Source organism: Penaeus vannamei, chromosome 33 (genome assembly GCF_042767895.1).
Source record: "Penaeus vannamei isolate JL-2024 chromosome 33, ASM4276789v1, whole genome shotgun sequence".
Taxonomy (NCBI): Eukaryota; Metazoa; Arthropoda; class Malacostraca; order Decapoda; family Penaeidae; genus Penaeus; species Penaeus vannamei.
Window position 1 is genome coordinate 5831919 of NC_091581.1, and position 25000 is coordinate 5856918.

General features: G+C 37.4%; 2 protein-coding genes across 5 annotated transcripts in view; one reads left to right on the forward strand and one right to left on the reverse strand.

Annotated features, from left to right (window-relative positions):
• Positions 1-213: 213 nt before the first annotated feature.
• Positions 214-14046, forward strand: LOC113817648 (WD repeat-containing protein 3). 2 transcript variants are annotated; one of them, XM_027369705.2, is made up of 20 exons: positions 217-355; positions 1690-1762; positions 1977-2172; positions 2312-2471; positions 2598-2692; positions 2875-3045; positions 3258-3366; positions 3595-3701; positions 3872-4065; positions 4551-4785; positions 5864-5976; positions 6183-6399; positions 7259-7381; positions 7610-7714; positions 8167-8300; positions 8578-8736; positions 8933-9167; positions 9385-9533; positions 10963-11185; positions 13842-14046. In XM_027369705.2, the coding sequence occupies exons 3-20, from the start codon at positions 2005-2007 to the stop codon at positions 14004-14006; spliced, it is 2862 nt and encodes a 953-aa protein (XP_027225506.2). In that variant the 5' UTR covers positions 217-355; positions 1690-1762; positions 1977-2004; the 3' UTR covers positions 14007-14046. The 2 variants fall into 2 exon arrangements, with proteins under 2 accessions (XP_027225505.2, XP_027225506.2); XM_027369704.2 differs by lacking the exon at positions 1690-1762 and having other exon boundaries at positions 214-355.
• A 4841-nt stretch (positions 14047-18887) lies between these two features.
• loqs (loquacious) overlaps positions 18888-25000 on the reverse strand; it is a 35424-nt gene continuing 29311 nt past the window's right edge. For all 3 annotated transcript variants that reach the window (XM_027369703.2, XM_027369702.2, XM_027369701.2), the window contains 2 exons: positions 22506-22617; positions 18888-22343 (listed from right to left, as the gene is read on the reverse strand). In XM_027369703.2, coding sequence (XP_027225504.1) covers positions 22207-22343; positions 22506-22617 — 249 coding nt within the window. In that variant the 3' untranslated portion in view covers positions 18888-22206. The remainder of the gene's footprint in view (positions 22344-22505; positions 22618-25000) is intronic.

Consider the following 25000-nt stretch of genomic DNA (forward strand, 5'->3'; position numbering starts at 1 on the left):
ATCTAGTACGAGGGAAGTCTATATACATGTGCTGTATGAGACATTTTATATATACTTATGTTATAATTTTATCATTAATTGGAGTCAAAATAAGTATAAAACATTATTTAGACTCAAATAAATAAGTTGAGTTTAACATACATCATTCATTTGATAATGATAAAGTAATAAAGTCGATTATAAATAAAGAATACAACCCTGAAATAGCTTCTCGTAGATGTAAACACTAAACACATGTTATTCGTGCCGCATTCGGTAGACGTTCGGGAAGAAAGCACATAGAACAATATATTTCTAAAAGGAAGAAAAAACTAGAACGTTCAGAGATATGAGATTTCGAGGAATTCACAGTTGAGTAAGTATTGATTATCATAGATCCGAAAAGGTTTAATTTGAGGCTCAAGGAATAAAACTGTTCTCGAGATGACCATGAACATATTTGCAAACCTAAATTTAAGAGTGAATGTTATATTATTAGTATATATCAGCGAAGAAATAGGGATAAACAAGTGGCAACAGCACCATCAGCTATTTCTAGTAATGGCAGTAACAAAAAGCATGGACAATCCGGAAATCAATGCTGCAATGATGCTGCCACTTTATGGTCTGAGATGTGCAGAGACCACAGTTTCACTTCGTACAGTCCAGTTTAGAGCAGTTACTGTGCAGACAATCACATGTGAAGTTTGGTATTGCAATGGCAATTTTGTAGCACCAGTCTGTGTCTTAAACCCTATCAGGTTTGATATCAGTGGATTCTTCATGATATAAGGTGTGCATTTCCAGTATTGTATGGCACAAGGTAACAGTAGCAGTAATGTTTTAGAGGACATAAAGTTGTAATTGTCAGTATAAGAAATAATCTGTAGACACGAAGGGTAACATCACTTATAAAGGAGAAAGACTGTGAAAATTGCCACTCATAGCCCAAGTTCACTCAGTGCTCCCAAGGATTATCTGGTAATTGTTACTGAGGTAGAGGTTGAAGACTGCGACGCTCGTAGATAGAGGAAAATGGATACTGCCATCTTATAGAGCGGAAGAAATAGAGTAGGATATAAGTAATCTTAAGATGCACAGGCCTTATATTTACCAGTAAATATGAGGCCATTGCAGCTTAACCCACTAACGCAGGTATATTTTGAAGCTGACAATGATAGTTTCCAATTGGCTCTAAAATCGGCGTGCAAGGTTGGCCTGGAATCTGCTCACGTAGGCCATGGTCCGCGATAGAATGGGAGCATAAGCTCCAATCCAATGTCACACTGGCGGAACACCCAGCAATGTTTATTTTCCCGGGTGTCTCATATATGGGACACCCATCGTAAATGGATTAAATTATGTTGTTTACTATTCTATTTCTTATACTCAGTAAGATGGCGTTGTCCACTTGGCGTTGTTACTTTCAGTAAACTGTACCAATTATCTAACATATTGAGGTGAAAACAAGGTATTGGTGGGCCAGAGCCCCCCCATCAACCCTCCCTGAAGGCAATTTGATTGTAGAATATATCCTGTGATATTGAGTTGGGAGCCTAGCCCCTGATGAGTGCATCCGTACTGTAAAAAATTACCAGCAGTAATACAAAATATTATAGATAAGAAAGTATGAGGTATCATTAGAAAATGACATAGATTTTACTATCTGACTGTGTAATCGTACTCCTGATGGAGCTTTCTTCTTTGCAGGAATTGCAAAAGTTATTGGATTAATCTGAAAATGATGACCATGCAAAAATAGAGTTGCCCACCCTAACATAGGGTAAGATGTAGGTTTAAGTATATGACATACACAAATCATGAAAAGGTGTAGAGGGCATGTATTGATTTTGCAATTGATTATATTAGTGTGCTCTTCAGGGATGAATCTACAATCTTTTGCAAAGTTAACATTTACAAACAGGCTTGCATATTTAAGGGTAATTAGGTTAAAGTTGATTGATTATTTTTTTACCAATAAGCATTTTCTCCAACAGGTATAGTTGCAACCAAGATTAATATACAATGGGTTTGACAACACAATATCTTCGTTATGTTCCTGGGTCTGCATTTGGTTTGGTTGGAACAGAACGCTGCGTGCGCTTTGTCACCAAGTACAGTCAGACAGGAAGATATGTTGCTGCACCTGCATGTGAATTTGTGCTCATTTGGGATTGTAAAAGATCATCCAAGGTGGGTCAGAACAAGATCAGTTCTCTTTCAGTGCATGATTTAAATGATTATAAGAAAAATGCCATTTTAGAATCAGGTTAGAGATGCTGTCAAGAAATGAAGTCCAGAGAATTTTAATAAAGCTTTTCAATTTTTACAGGTCTTGACACTGAGTGCAGGTATTGAAGGGCAAGTCACGTCATTGGAGGTACGCCCCCCAGCACCTGGCTCTCTTGACAACACGCATCTTGCAGTTGGATACTCAGATGGATCTGTTGTCTTATTTGATATCAGGACTGGAACATCACTCAAGTTTGCTGGTAATTTGTCTCATAATTTTTTTTTTACTGCTATGTGACTGCTACTTATATTCAGTTAATTCAGTCAGACAAATATTGATTGTGCTGTGAGCTTATAGAATTCTTACAACATAATGATGTCTTCAGGTCACAGAGGAGCAGTTACAACACTTGCCTGGGATGATCAAGGCATGCGAGTTGCATCTGGAAGCCAAGATGGAGAGATTGTTGTCTGGGATGTTGTGAGTATCAGTGAATAGTAGGCCTGTATTAAAGCATTAGTACTTATTGACTTCTGTTTTATTTGTGATGGTATGTCCTTCACATTTACTAGTATATCTGTGGGAAAAAAAAGTTTGCCAAGGAAACCACTAAATCTAAACAAGAAAATAAATAATCACATCTGCATCTTTATATTGAATAGGTATCAGAGAGGGGAATCGTACGACTGAAAGGGCACCAGGGCAAGATCACTCGCTTACGCTTCCTTAAAGACCGCAGCATAGTTGTATCTTCATGCAGGGACTCCTTCATCAAGTTCTGGGATCTAGACACTAACCATTGTTTTAGGACACTGACTGGACACCGTGCAGAGGTAAGACAGCCCATAAATTGATAGAGTACTTTGTTAGTAATAGGAGGAAAATAGAAAAGTTAAGGAAAGAGTTATGAGATATATATGTGAAATTAAGAACATGTATCTTTTTGTATATGTTATGTATATACATTCATGCAGATAGATTGTAGAAACAAGTCACTAAATTTAGAATTTAATACAAAATGTTGTCTTGGTATTTTTTTCTGAAGGTTTGGGATTTTGTATTACTGAAAAATGATACAAGATTGATATCTGGAAGTAGTGATGCAGAGCTCCGTGTCTGGTCTCTGAGGTTTAAGGATCCCGAAGAAATGGCAGGTATGAGTTACTGATTCAATAGTGAAGAGCTAACATTTATTGCATTAATCTTGGATTGTTATATAACTACAGTGTTATTAGAAAATATGCCACAAATAGAATTTGTTAGGAATTACACTTCATTGCTAAAGTGAGGTATTGCTACTATCTGTTTTAATAATGAAACAATGAAGTAGCCATATGAACTGTAAAGGTCTATATTTGTTTGTACACTTTGTTCTTTTGAAGTTGATGACCGCGATGGGAAATCTCTTGAGCCTCCTTCAAAAATGTTCCGCATTGACACAGAGGGGGAAATTAAGGGACAGGAGGATGACACTGAAGAAGATGATGCTGTAAGTAAGCTTTTTTTTCATGTCTTGCTTCCACTTTCCCTTTTTTTGTATTTTTCTTTTATTTTATCCTATAAGTAGTAATTGAATTTATGGATACATAATGTTGAAGGATATATCAGCTGGGTATAATCATTTAGGCTTATGTTTTTTCAATTTTGACTATACAACAGAGTAATTTAGAGATCACAAGATTAGGAAGCATACTTAGGTCCAGAGGAGACCGTGTATGTGGACTGCAGACAGATGGCCATATTGTGGCTTGCTATGGCAAATCTGCAGTTGTGGATCTATTCCATGTTCTGTCGGAAGAGGAGGTCAGTGCCAAGGTGGCAAGCAGGCTCAAGAAGGCTAGGAAGAGAGCAAGGTTTGTTGTGCAAGTCATCCCCCCCCCCCCCCTCTCTCTCTCTCTCTCTCTCTCTCTCTCTCTCTCTCTCTCTCTCTCTCTCTCTCTCTCTCTCTCTCTCTCTCTCTCTCTCTCTCTCTCTCTCTCTCTCTCTCTCTCTCTCGCTCTCTCTCCCTCTCTCTTTCTCGCTCTCTCTCCCTCGCTCTCTGTCCCTCCTTCTCTCTCTCTCTCTCTCTGTCTCTCTCTCTCGCTCTCTCTCTCTGTCTTTGTCTCTCTCTCTCTCTCTCTCTCTCTCTTTCTTTCTCTCTCTCTCTCACTCACTCACTCACTCACTCACTCACTCACTCACTCACTCTCACTCTCTTTCTCTCTCTTTCTCTCTCTCTCTTTGCATTATAAGTTTTATTGGAAATTTTTTCATGTTGGCTTTTCAAAGAATTGCAGTTTTATGTCTGTTTTTGAATTATTTAAATATAACATAACATTCTTGTTTCTTTACACAACAGAGAAGCTGGAACTGCCATGATAGAAAATGAAGCTCCGCAACTAGGGGACGAGATTGGGAAGTTGCCAGCTGTGAAAGCGCAGAACAAATTGTATGGTGTTGACGTTTCCTCAGATAGATATGGAAGTGTGAAGGTTCTGGCCCTTCACCTAGATAACAGTTTGGCAATATTTGGTACTTCAGTTGATGCTAAGGCAGATAAGAACAAGTCAGATGAAAGGAAGGATCAAGAAGTGGTAAGCTAATGATTAAGGATTTTAGTATTAATCTCCATGAAAATTGGAATGATTATGTTGACAGTAGCAGTATATGGTAATGAAAGTAACCTTGAAAAAAGTAGTTTACAGTATTGACATTCTCATTAATGATTATCATAAAAAGAATTAAATAATGATATTAAGTTGATTAAGGATAATTATTGACATATATTCTTTGTACAAAAGTAAGTGTAAGCCATAATTTGACAGTACAGAGAGATGAATTTGTCACTTCCTGGCTTACAATTATTCACCACTGGTTCTCACACCAAAAGTTTGACCATGTAATGTTATTATGCTTCAAGTCTCATCAAGATGACTGATATTGAAGCTACAAAATAGAAATATTTATGATTTTTGATAAAAATGTAAAAAGATGGGAAGAAAATGATAGTTTCTTTTGCAATTAAAAAAGGGAATGCCAGAATGAAGATTCTCAAGCCAGATCATTATTTTATCAGATGTAATAAACAGAAATAAACAATATATTTTTGTAGAGCACCATTGCCAATTATTTGTTTACAAATGTGTATATGGAATTTGAGTAGCTTGTGTTTGAAAACTTCATCTTACATGTTATACATTTAGAACATGAAAACTGGTTTATAGATATGGCAAATCTTTCAAAGTGAATTTGTCTGAGAATCTAGCTGTTGAAGATCTCATTAAAAGTGACAATAGTAAGCTAAAACAACAACCACCACAAGATACTGCCGCAAGTTTCTGGCTGCTTCGAAGGGAGTGTGCCAAAGACAAACAGCTGATATGAGTGAAGAAAAAAAAGTTATGGGAAAAAAGCTAGGGCTTATGGATGTTATACATTATGGTCCACTCGATTACCAGATAAGTAATATGGCATGAGGAAATTGCTGAGATCAGCTGCCAGCAATAGTACTACTTGAATGGAAATATCCATGCTTGAGCTCTTTGATTCTGCTAACTGAAAAGTAGATAAAAGATATTTGAAAAAATAAAGTTCATTGTAGAGGTTTAGAATTCTGCCTTTTTATTTCAGTTTCTCTTTATTTAATTTTTCTATATCTTTTTTTTATTCTAGATTTGTCAGCTGCAGTTACCAGGCCACAGAACAGAAATACGCGCTGTGGCCTTCAATTCAATCAGCGACCAGATTATCACAGCCAGCGGTGAATCTTTAAAAGTGTGGCATAGGTAATATACCTTTTTTAGTTGAGATATCTGTCTATCTTGCCAGTTGTATAATTTAGTTGGAATTGTTAATAATCTTGATAAGATAAATTTTGCTTTTTTGAAATTTGAAATGTTTTTATCAGATTGTAAAAGTGATGTTTGTGTTTTCCCTTTTGCTTTTATTTCTGACTCCCTCATCTATACCTTTTCTTTCCATGCTCTTGAAGGTCGGAGAAGCAGGCCATAGCTACAATACCGTGTGACTATGCGCTTTCGGTGATCGTTGTCCCTGGTGACCGCCATGCCCTCATTGGAACGCGCTCTGGTCGGCTGCAGCTGTTTGACCTGGGATCAGCGAAAATGCTTGAAGATATTGTCGCTCATGAACCAGCAGAGAATGAAACAGACACAGGAGTTTGGGCTCTGGCCCTCACTCATGATGGGGTTAGTGATTTAAGCTTTAGAAAAGTTTTATTATGCAAGTTGTAGTATGAATATGTGTGTATATATAGATATATATATAGATGTATATGAATATATATATAAATATATGTGAAATATATATTTATGTATGTATATGTATGTTTGAAAGGTACACATAAACCAAAGAGTACTATTTTTTTGCATATTTTTAGTCATATTTTTTATATGATATTGCCTTTTTTACATTTTTACAACCAAGAAAGAAAAGCAGATTAGCACTACTTTTTTGCTCCTTTAGATGTGTACAGGCTGTGGAACCCTAGGCTATTTTCAGAGGGTTAATATTGTTACTGAATAAACATGTTAGCTCTTGGTATTGCACTAGGCACATATGAAAGTAATGTACAAGTTGCACAGTATAAGTACATTATACATGTACACCTAAACTTATTGTAGCAACACTAAAGGGCAGATGTCTGAGATGGTACCTTTTAAGTTCTAGCTAATGACCATAGTTTTATTAATCATTCATAGTTTTCAACATGTGTAAACGTTTGTCAACTTATATTGCAATTAGTGTACTTACTATTGCACAAAAATATTGTTTGTCTTCTTATATGACATAATAAAGATTATATATATATATATATATATATATATATATATATATATATATATATATATAAACAGAGAATTTATGCAAATTATAATATCTGTAAATTTGAAAGAAAAAAACATGTATGTGTTCCTGTCATAGTTTGATTAAGTCTTGTTAAGGTGGTTTTATCATATTTACATTTTGATTATTGGATATATGCAATTCCTTGACTAAAATGTGTCTTTTGTAATTGACTTGTATTTTTAAATGTATACTTTTCAGAGAGGATTTTTATCTGGTGGCAGTGACAAAATGGTCAAATTCTGGAAATTTGAATTAGTTAAGGATGAAAGTGAATCTCAAGCAAGGAGACTGAGCTTCATTCAAGACAAACGGGCTCTCAAAGTAAGTCATTCTTTGCCTGCATGTTTATCTTTGAGGAAATGGTTCATATGGTAACTGTGTAAAGTGGATTTATATTTTTGTTATATAATATAGCGATTAATGGAACAGAAATTCTGATTTGAGAAATCCTTTCCCAGACCAAGACAAGATATTGTTCTTTTATTTTTGAGAACAAGTGACTAATTATTTTGAAACAATGTTCATATATGATTTTGTATTTCTTTTCAGGTTGCAGATCAAGTTACTTCAGTGCGGTGTGCCAGTGATGGTTTTTACATAGCAGTTGCAACACTTGACAACAAAGAAACACTTTATTATAGTGATACTTTGAAGGTTGCTATGTTTTTCTTCTTAGTTTTTTCTTTTTCTTTTTTCAGTACATATCATGAAATTATTTAACTATATGTGGCTGTCATTTATACTAATTTGTTTTACCTTTTCTCTTGTAAGATTCACTGATGTGATATTATCCCTTATGATTAGGATTGACTGCATAAATGAAGCAGATCATTATGTATCTGAGTTGTCAAATTTCAACTGATTTAATTATTAGGTGTATAGTCACTTTTAATGTAAGGTTATGAGTCTTGACAGATTTACATGTATTTTCAAATTCATGATATATATCACTGGTTTTAGTTTTTGACCAAATCCTTTGTAGGCTAATATTCAACATTATTATTGAGTTTTTCCATATCATCTGAAAAACACTCCATACATGAGACAAGAAATACAGTAAAACATTTCCATCATTTAATGTGTTGCATGTTCTTCCACTTTTGCAGTTGTACCATGAACTGTATGGCAAGTCCCTCCCTTCAACTTGCATGGACTTTTCCACAGATGCAACATTGATAGTTACAGGCAGTAAAGATTCAAGCCTTCGCATATATGGAACAGATTTTGGAGACATGAGGAAGTGAGCATTGTTCTGTGTAAAGAGATTGGGAATGTGCAGATTTTTTGTGTATGCAAGTTGAAGCTTTCTATGAAAAGAAATGGAGTATCAATTTGAATGCTATTCTATGTTTATAAATTCTAATATAAATGTACAAGAATCATCAGAATTTATTTTTTTGATTTTCTTCGTAATCTTTGGATGAATTGATTATCAGAAACATGTAGTTTTCCTTCACCAAGGCATACTTTGATATATCATTCCTTGTAGATAGTAGTACAGTACTCAATTTTCACAGACTGCTGAAGAATGCCCACCAGGGAGGGGTGACAGACCTCCAGTTCATATCGAATACACATATGTTCTTCTCATGTGGTCACGATGGCACACTCAAGCAGTGGGATGCAGATAATTTTCAGAGGATCATCACGCTGCAAGGACACGTTGGCATCATTCGGTAAGTTTCCTTTGGATAGCTTTTATTTGTTATATATTCATAGAAGATACTGAGAGAGAGAAAGAGAGGAGTGAGTGTGAGTGAGTGTGTGAGTGTGCGTGCGTGTGTGCATGCGCGTATGTGTGTAGAATTGTAATTATACCTTGCATAAATAAAACATAAAGAGCAATGTATTCAAGCAATATTCATATTTCAGGTGCCTGTCAGTGTGCCCTAAGGGGGCCTGGGTGGCCACCTGTGGCCAGGACCGCTCTATCCGCCTATGGCAGCGCACACAGGAGCCATTAGTACTTGAAGATGAGCGTGAAGAAGAACGCCTGAAGGATGAGGAAGAGAGTGGGATGTTGGCATCACAGAGACCTGCTATTGCTGGAGAAGATGGAGCCCAAGCAGTCCGTCCTTCTACCACCACACAGGAGACTGAGAGAGCAGTAAGTCTACCATTCTTATCAAAGGGAACTTGAGAAAAGTTGATCTGATTTATGAAGGGAAATCAATTTCTTCTTTTTGTTCTTGTCTGTATATCATTCTTGTTTTAGGAAATTTTCATGTAATTTTTGAATGGTGATTAAGAATTTCATGAATGCTTGTCTTTTAAACCTTTTTTACTGCTCTCACTCATTTCCCTCTGAATTTGACACTTGCCAGGTTGATTCCATAAGAGAGGCATTGGAGATCTATAGAGAGCAGGTGGAGGCAGGCCCCACTGCCACGCCTCACCAACTCATGACGTATGTTTATAATACTGCTGACCCCCTTCGATTTGTCTTGGAAGTCCTTAGAAAGATCAAATCAAGGTAAGTTTTTTCCCTCTTTCCTTCACATTCTTTGACTTGGTTAACGAAGCATGTCTTATTTAAAGGTGTTGACCTTCGATAGTACCACATCTTAATGATAGCTTCATGCGCAAAGGGAGATGTGTTCTTCTATGTTAACCTCTCATGCTATTGATTTTAAAGAAACTTTGCTATTGCAAACTCAGCTACTGACCATAAAGATGTTGAGATGCTTAATTTCATATTCTTGGACTTTTGAATATATTTCATTGTAGGGGCATTTACTACTAAAATGGACCATTTTCCTTTGGAAAGAAGTATGCTGAAATGTTCAGAGCCATAAGCATACTTTGTCTTTAATAACCCCAGCATCATGTTTATATGTTGTATTGTATTACTGTAATATTATGAGGAGCACATGTATATTTTTGGTATGTGGATTAAAACTCACTCTAGCTCAACTTTCTAGCCATATCTCTTTGGATATCCCTTTTGATGCCCATGTTGGCATGGGCATCAGTGATTTGTATGCATTAGCTGAAGTGTAATTTCTAAATGCTTTTTTATGGAAAAATGCATCTTTTAATAAGGCTAAAAATATAAATGGTATGTGTAATTTTATACCCTAATACCAGTATAATTCTAACATGATAAGCCACAGACTGTGATATATATGGTGAACCCATGTGAAACCATCTGTAGATATATTTAAGGATTGTGATACTTATTTTATTGGTTAAGTCAAAACAATTTAATGTAATTGAAAGTTACAAGTTTTTAAGACTAAATATCAATGCAATCAATGATAGTACACATAGTGAACATTCTGCAACAAGCAGCCCTATATACTATGCTACATCTTTCAAGGGTAATGATTTATTATTATTATTTTTTTTTTAACTGAAATCATATATTTTAAATACTGCTCAAGATGTAAAAAGGTAATTATTAAGCAGCTTAAGGAGACCATCTGTTTTTTTTTTCTCTTCTTTTTCTTTTCTTTTGCCAGTTTTGATGAAATGTACACCCCATTATTTAGACCTTAGTGAGATCCCTGAGGTCGATTTTTATCCTTTTTTTTTATCGTTTTCAACTGTGACAGTATCTCAAAAAGCAGATAAAATCCAGAAAATTTCACACATTTTGATGTTATCTTGGGATAGACTCATCCTTAATCTAGTGTGATCAAAACACCTTTTCCAATTTTGACTCTCTCTCTCTCTGTGCATGTGTTACTATTTTCCCTTAAAAATATTATAACTGACAATTATGATCAACTGCTAGTAAGCGTACAGATACCTTAAATACGTAGCATTTTCTGTTCTTGATTTTATTTTCTCTATGTATCTCACAAAGTTAAGATTATACTACAAGCAATTTTAAATTTATCAATTAGTTTTGCATTACATCTCACTGTTTATTGTTAACAACAATTCCTTTTTCCTTGTAGTGAGCTGGAAGAGGCTGTTATCATGCTGCCACTAGACAACATCTTGGAGTTGATGGTGGTTATTAAGGGCCTTTTGGAGAACAATTGGGATATTGAATTAGCCAGCAGGATACTGGTGTTGGCTGTGAGGATCAACCTACCTCAGCTCCTCTCCTCCCCAAAGGCAGCTCCACTGGTGAGGTCTCTGGCTAAGCTTCTACCCAAGAGGATCAAGGAGTTTAAGGTTTGTGTGGTTTAATCAAGTACATCTTTTGCTATTGCAAATTGTACTTATGATATTTATGTATTTATTTTATTATATTTTTTCTTTAGTCAAATATGAGCTTAGGGCTCTTATTTGTACATTGCAATGCACCATACATTTAGGGTCCATGGAGGCACACAGTAGATATGATGTTCAGTTGTCATAAAAACAAAAAAAGTCCTTCCAAGTAAGTAATAATGACAAGAAAATAAATGTGCTAGACATCAAAGGTCATATAGCACTATGGTATTGTATTGTGTTGGGAGGGTTTTTAAATTCTTTATTACAATTAAAATGTTAAGTTTCGACGGTCATTTATTGTATGATAGTATAGTATTTAAAGGAGTAGGAGGAGATGGTAGATGGGAGTAGGATAGGTATTGATGAGAAGAGGAAGGGTTAAGGACGATGGGTGATTAGATCAAATGAAGGATATTTATGCGTCTGAGGAAGGAGAATAAATTATCAATAAAAAAGGTGGGGGATTCTGTAAGGATGTCTGACAGGTTGGGGGGTCGGGGAAGATGGGATATGTGAGGAAAAGTAAGGATACGGGCTTCGGTAAAGCGAGGACAGGATATTAGGATATGTGGGACAGAGAGAAGGACATTGCATGTAGGGCATAGAGGTAGGTTAGAGGGATGTGACATGAGGTATGAGTGAGTGATTCTGGTGTGGCCTATTCGTAGGGGGCAAGGGCAGTTTCCCATCGTCTGTTTTGATGGTATGGAGGTGACCAAGGGGAAATTAAGGGTTTTATGGTTTGGAGTTTGTTGGTGCACAGACGTGACCAGAAGGATTGCCATCGATTGTAAGGAAAAGTTTTGAAGTGAGGGTATTAGTCGGTGGCTGGAAAGTGTGAAAAACGGGGTTGGTGACTCGTGGGCAGGGCAGCAGATCGTGCTAAGTTATCTGCTTTTTCATTGCTGGGAATCCCGACATGGCTGGGTATCCAGCAAAAATTCACTGTTTTCTGTCGTGTAGACAGATAGAATAGCTGGTCGTGTATTTTATGGGCTATAGGATTGGTAGGGTGTATGGATTGTATGAATGATATTGATTTACATGAGTCAGTGAAGATGGTGAAGGATGAGGAAGAGATGGAAGATATGCATTGTAGAGCAAAGAGGATAGCATATAGTTCTGTTGTAAAGACGCTTGATTCAGGTGAAAGAGGAAAGCTGTATGTCTGAGAGGGAAAGACTACAGCAAAACCAGCACCAGAGTTGGAATTAGACCCGTCAGTATAGATATGAGTGCTAGAGGAGTGACTAGAGAAATGAGCAAGGAAATGTGTGAGAATGATAGAAGGTGGAATGTTTGACTTTGGTAGAAAGTCCTTCCAAACCCTATAATATTTTTACTATTCTCAGTTAGTAGTTTGTGTTATAGGCTGCCAAATGTTTGTTATTGTTTGGTAAACTGGTGAGTGAGATGAGCTTAGCTTCAAATATGTATATTTTATTATTTAATCTTTGAAAGTGTAAAGTAATTTGCATTTTTCATTGAATAGATGCACTGTATTACTATAGTTAAACCTTTTCTTTTTCTGAGTTTGAGTTGAGTATATTTATTTACTGAAAATTTTCTACCGCGTCCACATCTAAGATCATTAGTGGTATATACAGAATATAGCAATAGGAAAGTATTGTGGCAAAAAGGCAAAATATTAATTAATGATTTGGAAAAAATATGTTAGATGTCAAAGGTTGAGATGAAGAGTTTGTCTTTCTGTACCAACTCTGTATGTAGATTTTCATAAACAGGAGACAGAACTGAGGCCCAATGTGGGGGACCACCCCTGCCTTGAACCTCAGCCCTCATCTCAACTAATTTTGCATGGTGTTTTTTATCTCATTTCCTTTTCCTTCTCTTCTGCTGAAAGGATGAAAGACTGGCTTTGTCAGTCTTGAACAGCCTTCTTACTATGTTTTCTATCTTTGTATCCTTTTCAGTGTTATACTAACCAACAGTGCTCTACAACCTTTGACATCTAATTTATTTTGTCCTAATTGTTAACTAATTTTTAAACTTTTGTCTCAATACTTTATATAATGACCTTTCCTTACCTCAGGCTTTGCTCCCAAGCCTTGTCCTATTGCTATATTTTATATGCATTGCTAATGACCCTAGATGTTGACATGGCAGAAAAGTTTCAATAAATAATTTCCCTTGAGTGGCTGATTGGTTACAGCACCTGGTTGTGTGAAACTTCAATTGGCATATAGTTAATACGCACACTACTTCCAAACCCTATAATATTTTTACTATTCTCAGTTAGTACTTTGTATTAGTATTCTCAGTTTTCCTTTTTTTTTATTGTTTGGTAAACTGGTAGATAATTTAATAATTATTACATCTTGCATATTTATTTTAATTAATTATTCTATAATAAAAGAAAATGTGTTTTTGTTTAGGCATTAAAGTTTATGAGAGTTTTTGATAAATAACCCTCTCCATAAATTGTGAATACTTCAAGTGACATCAGATTTGTGATACTGTGCATGATCACCACTTATCTTTTCAACACTATCAAATAGTGAACTTGAAATTAATATGCTGGCTCCAGCATACTGGTTTTTAGAATAGAAGTTTAGCATATTTACACATTTCTCAGCACTCCTCTGTTTTACAGGACATGATTGGCTTTAATGCTGCTGGGTTACGTCACATGAAAGATCGCATTGAGGAACGCTCCGAGACACAAATGTTTGCTGAGGCATTAGAAAATGTACAGACATCCAGGAAAAAGAGAAAGAAGAAAGATCGTGCAGTCAAGAGGGCTCTTCTTACTATTTAAATGTATGCAAATTTTTCTAATACAAAACTAAATATTTGAACATGTGTTTTATGTAAAGACCACAAAATGGTACATGTGTTCAAATTTTGGAAGTGCTTATCATTAGAGCACAAGTTTCAGGTAGCTGCTCACCTTTGTCAATTTTATTACTTTATGCATGTAAAATGGATTTATATAATGGTTAAGACAAATGTGTTTATCATAGTGCTATAAGACCTTTGATGTTTAAGTACTAAGGCATAAAGGGTAAATATGAGTTGATGATTAAACAAAGTTTGTGTGATGTCTAAGGTTGTAGAGCACTACAAAAGGTAATGCAGAGATTAATAAAAGGGGGATGTGCAATTAGATCAAAATGAGGGTATCTAAGCATCAAAAGAAGGAGAACAAGTTGTCAACGGAAAAGGTGGGGATTCATAAGGATGTCCATGCTGGAGAGAAAGGACGAGTGAGGAAAAGCAGAGGTACTGGCTGTAGTAAAGCGGTGATGGTTCAACAGAACGTGTAGGATTGAAAGAGGAACCATTTTGAAGCAATTAATGGGTAATAATGGTAGAAATAAGTGTTGGAGTAGTAGAAGCAACAGAGGAGGTAGGCAAGGGACTAGAAGAAGGAGTTGGAATATCAGGAATGTCAGGAAGAGGATCTCGAGGGAAGGACAAAAGGGAGGCACATGAGCATCCAGGAGGAAGTAGAAGGGATAATGAATGGTGAAGAGGAGGATGTGAGGGAAGAAGTGAAGCAGAGAGAAGCGGAGTAGGGAGAACATGAGGAGGAGGATGGATATCTGCAGTCACTTTGAATGTAATAAGAGAGATTGGAGGGCAGGAGAGGGAGAGGAATCTTCAAAGTTTTTGATGTTCATCAGTTTCTGGAGAGAAGTTGGGTAGGGGAGGTCTGAGAATGAAGGTTTTCTTACAAGGAGAAGAGGAGACATGGCCAAGGAGCAAGGGAAGAGGTAGGAGGTAGAAGACAGGGTTAGATGTCAAAGATAGTGTTAGAGTATGAAAGGAAAAAAAGGTAAAGAAGGGGTGCAAAGCAAGTAAATTGCAAATTAGTATAGGAAAGGTCTAAAGGCATGGAAAATTGGATGAAATGTGAAGTGCATCTGTGGCTGGGGAAGCAATAAAAACGTTTACAGAAAATTGGCAAAAGAGGTATTATAAAACAATAAAAGAAATAAGGATAGAGATGGCTGTTGAAATAGAAAAATACAGGGTATGAGATGCAGGGACTGGGGAAGGAGGTGTCTGAGGAGCAGAGGAAGAGGTGGGTGTAGGAGAGGATGTGGTAGGTGATGTAGTGGAACATTTAGATTGCCTAGTGTGAGATACAGTGAGGAGTAGTGATTGAGACTGATCTGGATTTAGAGTGGAAAAGGAATTTGAGTGGTTGGGAGTACAGGGAAGAGATACAGAAGGACACACTGAGACATCTTGAGATACAAGGGGAGCAGAGCAAAGGACAGTTTTGGAATAAGTAAAGGGGGAAAACTTTGTCAATATGCTTCCTGTCTGGCCTCTCGTAGAGTGAGGCCTAGTTTAAATCTGAGAACTGCTACCTCATATTCGAGTTTATAGGCTTGGCAGTTCCTATAAATTACATAATGGGAGCCATCACCATTGGCACAAGTATGTGACTGAGCAATTTGAATGGTCATGTCCTGGTTGGGCACATAGAGGGAAGCAGGCTGTGGACTAAGTGTTTGGCTGGGTGGCCAAAATGTCAACATTTCTGCCATTGACAAGGGAGGGGTCAATACAGTTGGACAGGGTAAGGCACCACCAATTTAACCCACTAGCGACAGTACATTTCGGTTTCCGGGCAGTATCAAAATCATGCTGGCCAGTCCAGGAACCAGCCCTGCACCACCCGCCACAGGCCACAAAATTAGAGTGCAAGCTCCGATCTAGTGTCACACCGGTGGGATAGCCAGCAATGTTTATTTTTCCAGGTGTCACATATGTATGACACCCAAGGAAGGCATGTCTATGGAAGCTAAACAATTGGTATAAGACTTACTGGCCTCTGGGATAAATAATGTAGGACTATACTGCCACTGCACCATAATCAACAAGGCAGGTAAATAGGTCAATTTCACATACTGACCAATCTTGTTATAGATATGACAATTAGTTGGGGATACAAAAACAGTTCCAATACATGTATTAAGAACGGAGTGAGGTTTGGCAGGAACAGGTTTGCCAGTAAGGTCAGTCTGGGTAGATATTTATTTATTTATTGAAAAATTTCTGCCACATCAACATCTAAGGTCATTAGCGGCGTACAAAATATAACAATACGGTCAGGCTTGAGGGTGAAGCCCACAGGTAAGAAAAGGTCATACAGAATTATAAGTATTGTAGCAAAAAGGTTACAAATGAGTTAACAATTAGGACATAATATGTTAGATAAAGGTTGTACACAGCTGTTGGTTAGTATGGTAGTGAAAAGGGTAAAGAGGAAATAGCAAACTGAGTAAAAAGGGTGTTCAGGACTGACACAGCCAGACTTTCATCCTTTCAGCATGGCTCTCACACTAGGATGTGGAAAGAGGAATGAATGAAGAAGAGAAGGAAAAGGAAAGGAGAAGAAAAGACCATGCAAAATGAGTTGAGGAGAGGGCTGAAGTCCAAGGCAGTGGTGATCCCCTACATAGGGCTCAGTCCCTGTCTCCTAATCCCCCCATGACAACAAGCATGGGATTGGGGGGTTCAGGGTAGATAGTGCACGAGCTTGGGATTCAGATGTAGCAGACAATGTGTTTAGATCTGAATGACTATGAAAGGAAACTCTGCCTACTTGTTTTTAGAGACATTGTTGAAAGAGAAGGGTATTGACAGAGTAAGGGGCTGTAGAGGGAATCACAAAGAATTGATTCCACTTGGCTAGCCCAAATCGAGTTCTCAAAAGATTTGCTGAGGTGGAAGCAGCACAAGGATGAGGGCGGGAAGAAGATGGGGGTGGTATGAAATGAAGTCCTGTCGGGAGGACAATTCAGATGATGTCAAAAATAAGTGGTATAGGAAAGTATGGTAGCAAAAAAGGAAAAGAGGTTAGTAAATGAGGTAGAATGACTTGAGTGAATTGCATTGTATCTGTGACTGGGGAAGGAACAGGGACATTGTTCAAGGAAAACAGTGGTGGCTGCTGGAGAAGTAGAATACGGAGGATGAGAAATGGGGACTGGGGAAGGTGGTGAAGTATCAGGAAGAATGTCTGGAGAAGGACACTGTTGTGATAGAGGGGATTCATGTGAGTATTCAGGGAGGAGCAATAGAGGAGGTGGGGTATGTTGGGAGGGTGTAGGAGTAAGGGGGGTGGAGGGAACATAGGAGGAAGGAAGGATATCTGCAAATGCTTTAAATGCAGGAGTAGGAACAGATTGATTGGGAGGTGGATTAAGGAGCAGAGTGTTCCCTTGGGTCATCTTTAGGAAGTTTTGGATGTCTTCAAGAGATTCTGGAGGGGAGTTGGGTGAAGAGGACTGAGAAACAAAAGTTCTTGTGAGGAGGAGAAGAGGAAACAGATATATAAGGAGCAGAAGAGGAATGTGTAAGACAGGGTGGAGTGGAATGTTTAGGTTGCTTGGTGCACCAAATAATGTGACGAGGAGGGGTAGGTCTTGGGGAAGTGGTAGAGACTGGAGTATCTAGATTTAGACTGTAAAACAATGTTGATTGGGGGATAGGGTGAGCAGAGGTAGGATGGTTTAGGATATAAAGAAGAGATACTGGGGAGAAGCAAAAACATCTTGTGTAGATGGTGGGGGAGCAGAGTAAAGGACTGTTTTAGAACAAGTTGAGAGAGAGAAACCTCATCGTGCTTCTTGTCTGGCCTCATGTAGAGTTAGGGCTTGGTTGAATCTGAGGACTACTACCTCATATTTGAGCTTATAGGCAGGGCAACTCTTATAAAATACATTATGGGGGGCTCCACAACTGGCACCTGCACATGCCTGAGCAGAGGAATTTGAACGGCCATGACCAGGTTGCTCAGCAGGCGGTGGAGCGACAATGTTTGGCTGGGTGGCCAAATGCCAACATTTCTGACATTGACAAAGAAGGGTTTGATATGGTCAGACAATCCACCAATATAATGGTTAATGGTTAAAATAAATGTGCTAGACATCTAAGGTCATATTCCACCAATATAAATACAAACTTCATGGGGGATGTCATGTCTACAGAAGCTAAACCTCCTCTGGCCTCTGGGAGGAATAATGTAACAGTGCCACAGGTAGGGGTGATCCCCTTCCTTGGGCCTCAGTCTGTCTCCTAAGCCCTCCCACGATAAGCAAGGTATTGGGAGGGTATATTGTAAGAACAATACATGATCTAGTGTTTGCAACATACAACAGTTGCTGTGGGAAGTTCAAATTCTTAAATCAAAATTTGCATGTCCATAGCAAAAAAAATTTTTTTTTTTCTTTTTCTGCTAATGCTCACCACTTCAGCATTTTCTACCTACTAAAATGTTAATTGCCTATCTTGTATACAGAAGTGGTCAACAAATGAAATAAAAGTACTATTACATATAGTGAAACAAAAAGTAGTTCTATGGAGTAGCTTCAAATCTGCAATTCTAAATAAGGAGATAATAGGACTCTTGAGTGATCCTATACTTCATAAACAGTAGCAGCAGTAAAGAAAATATATATCTACATAATAAAAATAATCATCAATCATCAATAATAATAATAATTGTAATTTATTATAATTATTAAAACCATAAAACAGATTAATTGAAATTAAGTGAAGAAAAAAATATTTCAAATTCATTTCGTTCTGATGAGAAATTAAAGAGCCTTGTCCTCGTCTTTCTCAATCTTTCTGGAAATAAGAAACAATTAACTTGTCAAAGGTAAATAAAAGGCAAAGCTCAATTTGTCTGAATTCACTTAGTGCATAACTGTAGAACATAATAAATAGAAATTGTTAGCAGATCACATAGATAATATTCAACTTATAATTAGTTAGGTGGGGAGGGATGAGAAATAGACAAAAAGCTTCATATTTTTTTTCCAAGTTATACTATATCTATGTGTCCTGTTAACTAAGTTTGGACTTGTAATATTCAACTCATTACATTATTCGTTTTTTTTCTTCTTTTTTCATTTTTTTTTTTTTTTTTAACTTTAACATGAACTGGAGATTGTACACATAGGGCTTGATGCAAATACCACATTGTGTAAGTTACAGCCATAGTCACATGTAGGGACTGAGTGCTGCAATTTATTCAAGAAAAATACATGCATACAGTGCGCAAAAACATGCAAATACACATTCTCGAGTATTTTGCAGAAGTCAGTCCCTAAACAAGTAAGTCACTGTGGAAACAACACTGATGTAGTAGAACTGTCTTTATACCATGAAAAAATTAAATAAATAAAAAATAATAATAATGAACAAAAACAAAATATATATTTATAAAAAAAGGTTGTGTGTGCCCTTATGAAATCCAGATTCTGATGGTTCCTAACAGTAAGTTGTATCTTCTCAAATAGCACTTGCAATACATTATAAAGAGATTTAGATATTTTCACAAAAATGGCAATTCTCTAATATCAGGGACATACTGAACTCATTGAAAATTACAACATGCTTGAATGAGTTCCATGCATTCCATGATACTAAGAAATTTTTCTTACACAATAATGACAATAGACAAGAACTATTTGAGCTGCACAATCTCTTAAAAACTGGATTGAAAAGACCAGTTACTCAAAACATGTGTAACACCCAAACAGAGGTGACACTATCCTTGGGAGTTCTGTCTTCAGAACTTACCAGTTGTTTGGAGTGATACAGTTTCTGAAAATACCAACAGCACCATGTGGTCACCATCAGATCATCTACAGCCAATCCATTCCAAGGAATTATAAGCACATACTCATTCCTTCTTGAGAACTTGTCCTTACTTGTAAATTATAATGCAAAGAAAATCTTTGACGTCCAGCATACCATGAACCCTCAGGCCTCATGAAGCATTTACAAACAGCATTGCTAATTAAGTTCACATGATGAGCAATCATTTGGCATTTCTACATCCACTGTACAAGGTGACACCCTTTCAAACTTCAAATTCAACATATCAACTTTTCCTTGACCTAGTACAAAAAACTACACTACATTAGACCAGTCTTGCCAGCAGATTAACATGACAGGTGGATTTTGCTTATCTATTGGTCATACAAAACTGGAACACATGTCTCTCTAACAGAACTCATTTCTTCTACTTGTAAAACTGTTATCTCTGCTCAGAAAGCAATGCAACGACCTGACTTGGTAGAGACCACATAGGCTGCTGGTGAACAAAAACCAACAGCACACAGACAGATGACATGTACACAGCTCCAAATTTGCTTGCTCTAACTGAATACAAGAGAGCAGTGATTCCTGTGTTCAGTTACTGCAAATTTGGATTGGAATTATTATTAATACTTTTTTTTCAAGATATGACTGTGACTTTGTTCATCTTCCTGAGTGCTATCTCATGCGTACAATGGGCTTCTGTCCCTAGCCCACACCACGTTAACATCAGCTTCGGAGTAACAAAAAAGTTCAACCTCACTGACTATCATTGTGTGGGCTTTAGCCATCCTTGGGTTCATTTAAAATAATTGATGGGGAATGCATGCTCAGATCATATGTAGGTTCCCTTCTCAGATATAACTGCTGAACATAATTGTTCTACTTAAAACATTTTGATCTTTTTTAGTTTTACCAGTGAAAACAATAAGTTTCTTGGCACAGTGTGTCACTATAGCTCCATGTAATCACTCCCTCTGAAACATGACTGGCAAGCCAATTCATCTGATGACCTTTCTTGACCCAAGGAGGCCCATCTCTACAGCCAGCAATCATCCAGTATCTATACTTTGCATTTAATTAATGAATGCCCATTAGATAAGAGAATTAATGTACGTAACAGCTTATTGGGTAAAGCATTATTAAGTTGCAGAATGGAGTAATTTGCAAGGGTTGGAACATCTTAATGAAGCTTAATACCTACTGACATGCACAACTATGCTGTAATTAAACAGAGCATATTTGCACATTTCAAATTACATGCTGATTTTTCATCCTGTTGTTTTTTCATTTTATTTTTTTCTTATTTTTTACTAAAAGACAATAAGAGCAGATAATTGTGGAAATGGTAAGTGGTGATGAATGTCTACCCAGAGTCCACCCTGGCAACGTACTCCACAACTGACACCTACACCTGGACCTGGACCATGACTACGGTACATTTAATGTCAGGAGGCCACGCACTGGTTGACTTTTACTCCATCTTTGCACTGATGGTGCGGTGTCCTTCGATACGCAAACCTAATTTTCTGAAACAACAAATGGCCTACAATAATTGTACTAGAGGTAAGAATGTCAGGTACTATTTTGACTACCTTTACACCATTCACATAACCTGCAACATGGAGGCCAAGTCAGCCAGCGTGTGCTCTTCTGTAACACTTCACTATTTCTATGCAAAGTATAGCAGATGCACACAACGAGAGCAAACTCAGACCAGGATATCTGTGGGGTCAAAATGATATTTTTGAGTCAGGCAGGGAGAGGAGATAATGGCAACCTTGTAAATGGCTAAAGGCACAAACAGCAATGTACCTTCAATATCCAATATAAGAGGTTATGTACTACAGCATTAAGGAAATTAAATTAAATTGACTTTAATGAGTCTGAGTCATTCAAAAGAATGACCTCTATTTAGCCGATATTCCATTACATTCACAACGCCATGATCTTTGGTACAGAGACGACCTGTACATACCTCTCCCTTTGCCTGAATTACCAATTCCTGCATGTTGACCACAGGTACCACAGACATCTTGCTTCATTCTGGTCCGAGTTCCTAATTTTTTTTCGTTACCTCCTGAAAACCCAAGGGCAACTTTTTTTGTCATCCTTTCCAGAAAGACTTTTTTCATTTTTTTGGTTTGCAACACATCTGTGATGCAATTTTTTCTCTGTTTTTTTTGGGGGGGTTAGGTAAATATTCTACAGGGTGTTGAATTCTCCACCAGTTACCACAGTCACTCCAGCTCGAGTCCACAACTGGTGAGTCACTGATTGTACAAGGGAATACTCAACACCGGGTTTTACTTCTTGTCGTGAAATTTAAAAAAGGCTCCCTCCATACTTGTACCTTCCATCAAATGACCCCCTTCTCCCTAACACAAAGTTTACTTATTGGTCATAATCCTTAGGTATTCCAGGGCGTTGTGAGCAGCAGCAGACTGTGCCTCCTTCACATTGGCTCCCGTGCCATAGCACACGGCAACTGGCAGAGTTGACAGCTGAACCAAACACTGATGCTGGCCTACATAACATGGAGTAAAATCAAATGATTACTATAAAAAATAGAAATGTATACAACTACCCAATATAATCATGAGCCCAATTTTTATTCAAACATGCCACCTTAGACTTTTTCTGCCAAACTATTTCAGTCATTTGCTTTTTATCAATACACAGATCTTACCTGAGACAGACAATTCCTCAATGTCAACATATGTGACAACAAAGTTAGCTTCCTGGGCAATATCTTGGAGCATCTGGACAAAGTTAAGGTTCACGTTGCTCAGCGAGATTGTCTGGAGAATAAGGTTAACTTCTATAGTGATGAATAAAATAATGAAACAATAATTCAGCTTACATTATAATAATAGAAAGAACAATAAATGTTGCAGTACAGTATGCATATTGATACCCTCTAAAATAGTAACACAGATATTCCTAAACTTGAAAAATTATGCTTCTACAGAAATTCATAAAAAATAAAATAATGTATATTCTTCTAAACTCATATAAGTACCTATATATGAATAATCAGTGTGTGTAAGAGTGAGTGAGTGAGTGAGTGAGTGTGCATGAGTGAGTGTGGGTGTAAATGTGTGAGTGAGTGTGGGTGTGAACGCGTGAGTGAGTGTGGGTGTGAACGCATGAGTGAGTGTGGGTGTGAACCCGTGAGTGAGTGAGTGTGTGAACGCGTCAGTGAGTGAGTGAGTGAGTGAGTGAGTGAGTGAGTGAGTGAGTGAGTGAGTGAGTGAGTGAGTGAGTGAGTGAGTGAGTGAGTGAGTGAGTGAGTGTGTGTGTGTGTGTGTGTGTGTGTGTGTGTGTGTGTGTGTGTGTGTGTGTGTGTGTATCCATCAATCAGTCAGTCACTTTCTCTCTCTCTCTTCTCTCTCTAAGGTGCCTCACTGGAGGTTAAAGCCCCTGGAAGCTCATAGATTCTAGCAATTTAAATACCAAAACACTGCCTTTTTTCTGAATGCTTAAAATCAGGTAAATTTGTGGAAAATTTATCCCAATCACAGGCTGCCTTCTGCCTGGCAACTGAAGGATGTGTGTCTTTGTAAGTGAGTGAGGGAGAGAATAAGTGTGAGTGAGAGTGAGTGAGTCTGTCTGTCTGAATCTATCTAAGGTGCACCACTGGAAGCTCATGGATTTTGGTATTTGAAGTACCCAAACACTGCCTTTTACTTGTATGAGTGCTTTAAATCTGGTAAATATGTGGAAAATCAATCCCAATCTCATGCTGCCTTCTGCCTGGCAACTGAAGAGAGCCATAGGGGCATTATATCTGCCTAAACTGTCTTCAATATCTTAAATGTATACATTATTTTCTCCCTTTTTACATGTACACAAAATACCCTATAAGGATTTTCCATTGAAACATCCCAGATGAATGGCCTATAAATGGGATGAAATAGTAAGTCTATAAAATTAAAAATTAGATAAGATTTCCCCAGATGGGGTGCAGAGGCACAGATTAATAATAAGGCTTTTCAAGTAATTCTATGAAGATACCCTCAAAATTTGCAAGTACACAAACCTGTGGAAAACTCATCCATGTATAAATGATGCAGGGCATCAAACAAATTAAATAAAGACCTTGAGATGAGAACAGTCAATTATAAACACAAGGAGCACAGCACTGTTCAGTCAGATCATGGGATACCTCTCCCAACATCCCAGAGTAAGTCTACTTCAACTACCATTACTATAATATAAGGATTAGCCTCCACTTCATGCTTTGCAACATTCCAAGCAGAATTAGAAGAGTCCATGTAAGGACCAAATCTAAGTATCTTGGGTAAAATTTCATGTCTTAAAATTAACCATCCACTTTCTGAGTCAAATTCACTCCCTTCACTGGGTCTGTCATTTATTTTGTTTGATTTTTTCTGTAGAGCAATTACCAAGGCTATGGTTTCCTTAACCCCTGTGCTCTGGATGATGAGATCATCATGTTAGGGGTAAATTTGTCTTAAGGGGCAAGTGACGTAAACATGCTGTCTCGCAAAAATTTGGCTGACAGACAAGACCTTGCCATCATGAAAATTTCAGCTGAAGACTGGTGTGATGGGAATGACTCGCCATGAGTGCACAAAACTCTTGGAGGGTGATTAAACTCAGAGGTCATTTAGGGAGACACTTCTGCATTATTTCCATCAATAAATGAGTATGGAATGAACCATTCATGAGTCATGACCAGAAGAGTGCCGACTCTTGGAAGGATGCCATTTCCATGTTCAGGATCCTTTTCCTGCCCACCATGACCAGCAGTGCAGGACAATGGACTACCTAGAGATGATATGGAGTCTATGAAAGGAAAACAGTCTATTACCATCTGGACAAAGCATATCACGTGATGCATATAAACATTGGAAAAAAAGAAGCTAAAAATGCTTATGCATAAAAAGAGAGAAAAAAAAAAAAAAAAATTGCATAGCACACAGGTATTTCTGTGCACCCTGCCTACAACCCGCACACCTGGCAGAGTGGCTGCTTAAGTAAGTCTAATGCCTGTATTTTGGGCCATGTGATGGCAGTGAAGCATCAGTATCCAATGGGTTAAAGAGCTCTTAATTGGGGTACTAGTATGCACAGAAAAATTTCACTCATCATGATAAACAGGCATCTCTAAGAGAAGTGCACATGTATATATGATCATCCAAAAATTATCAACTCAGT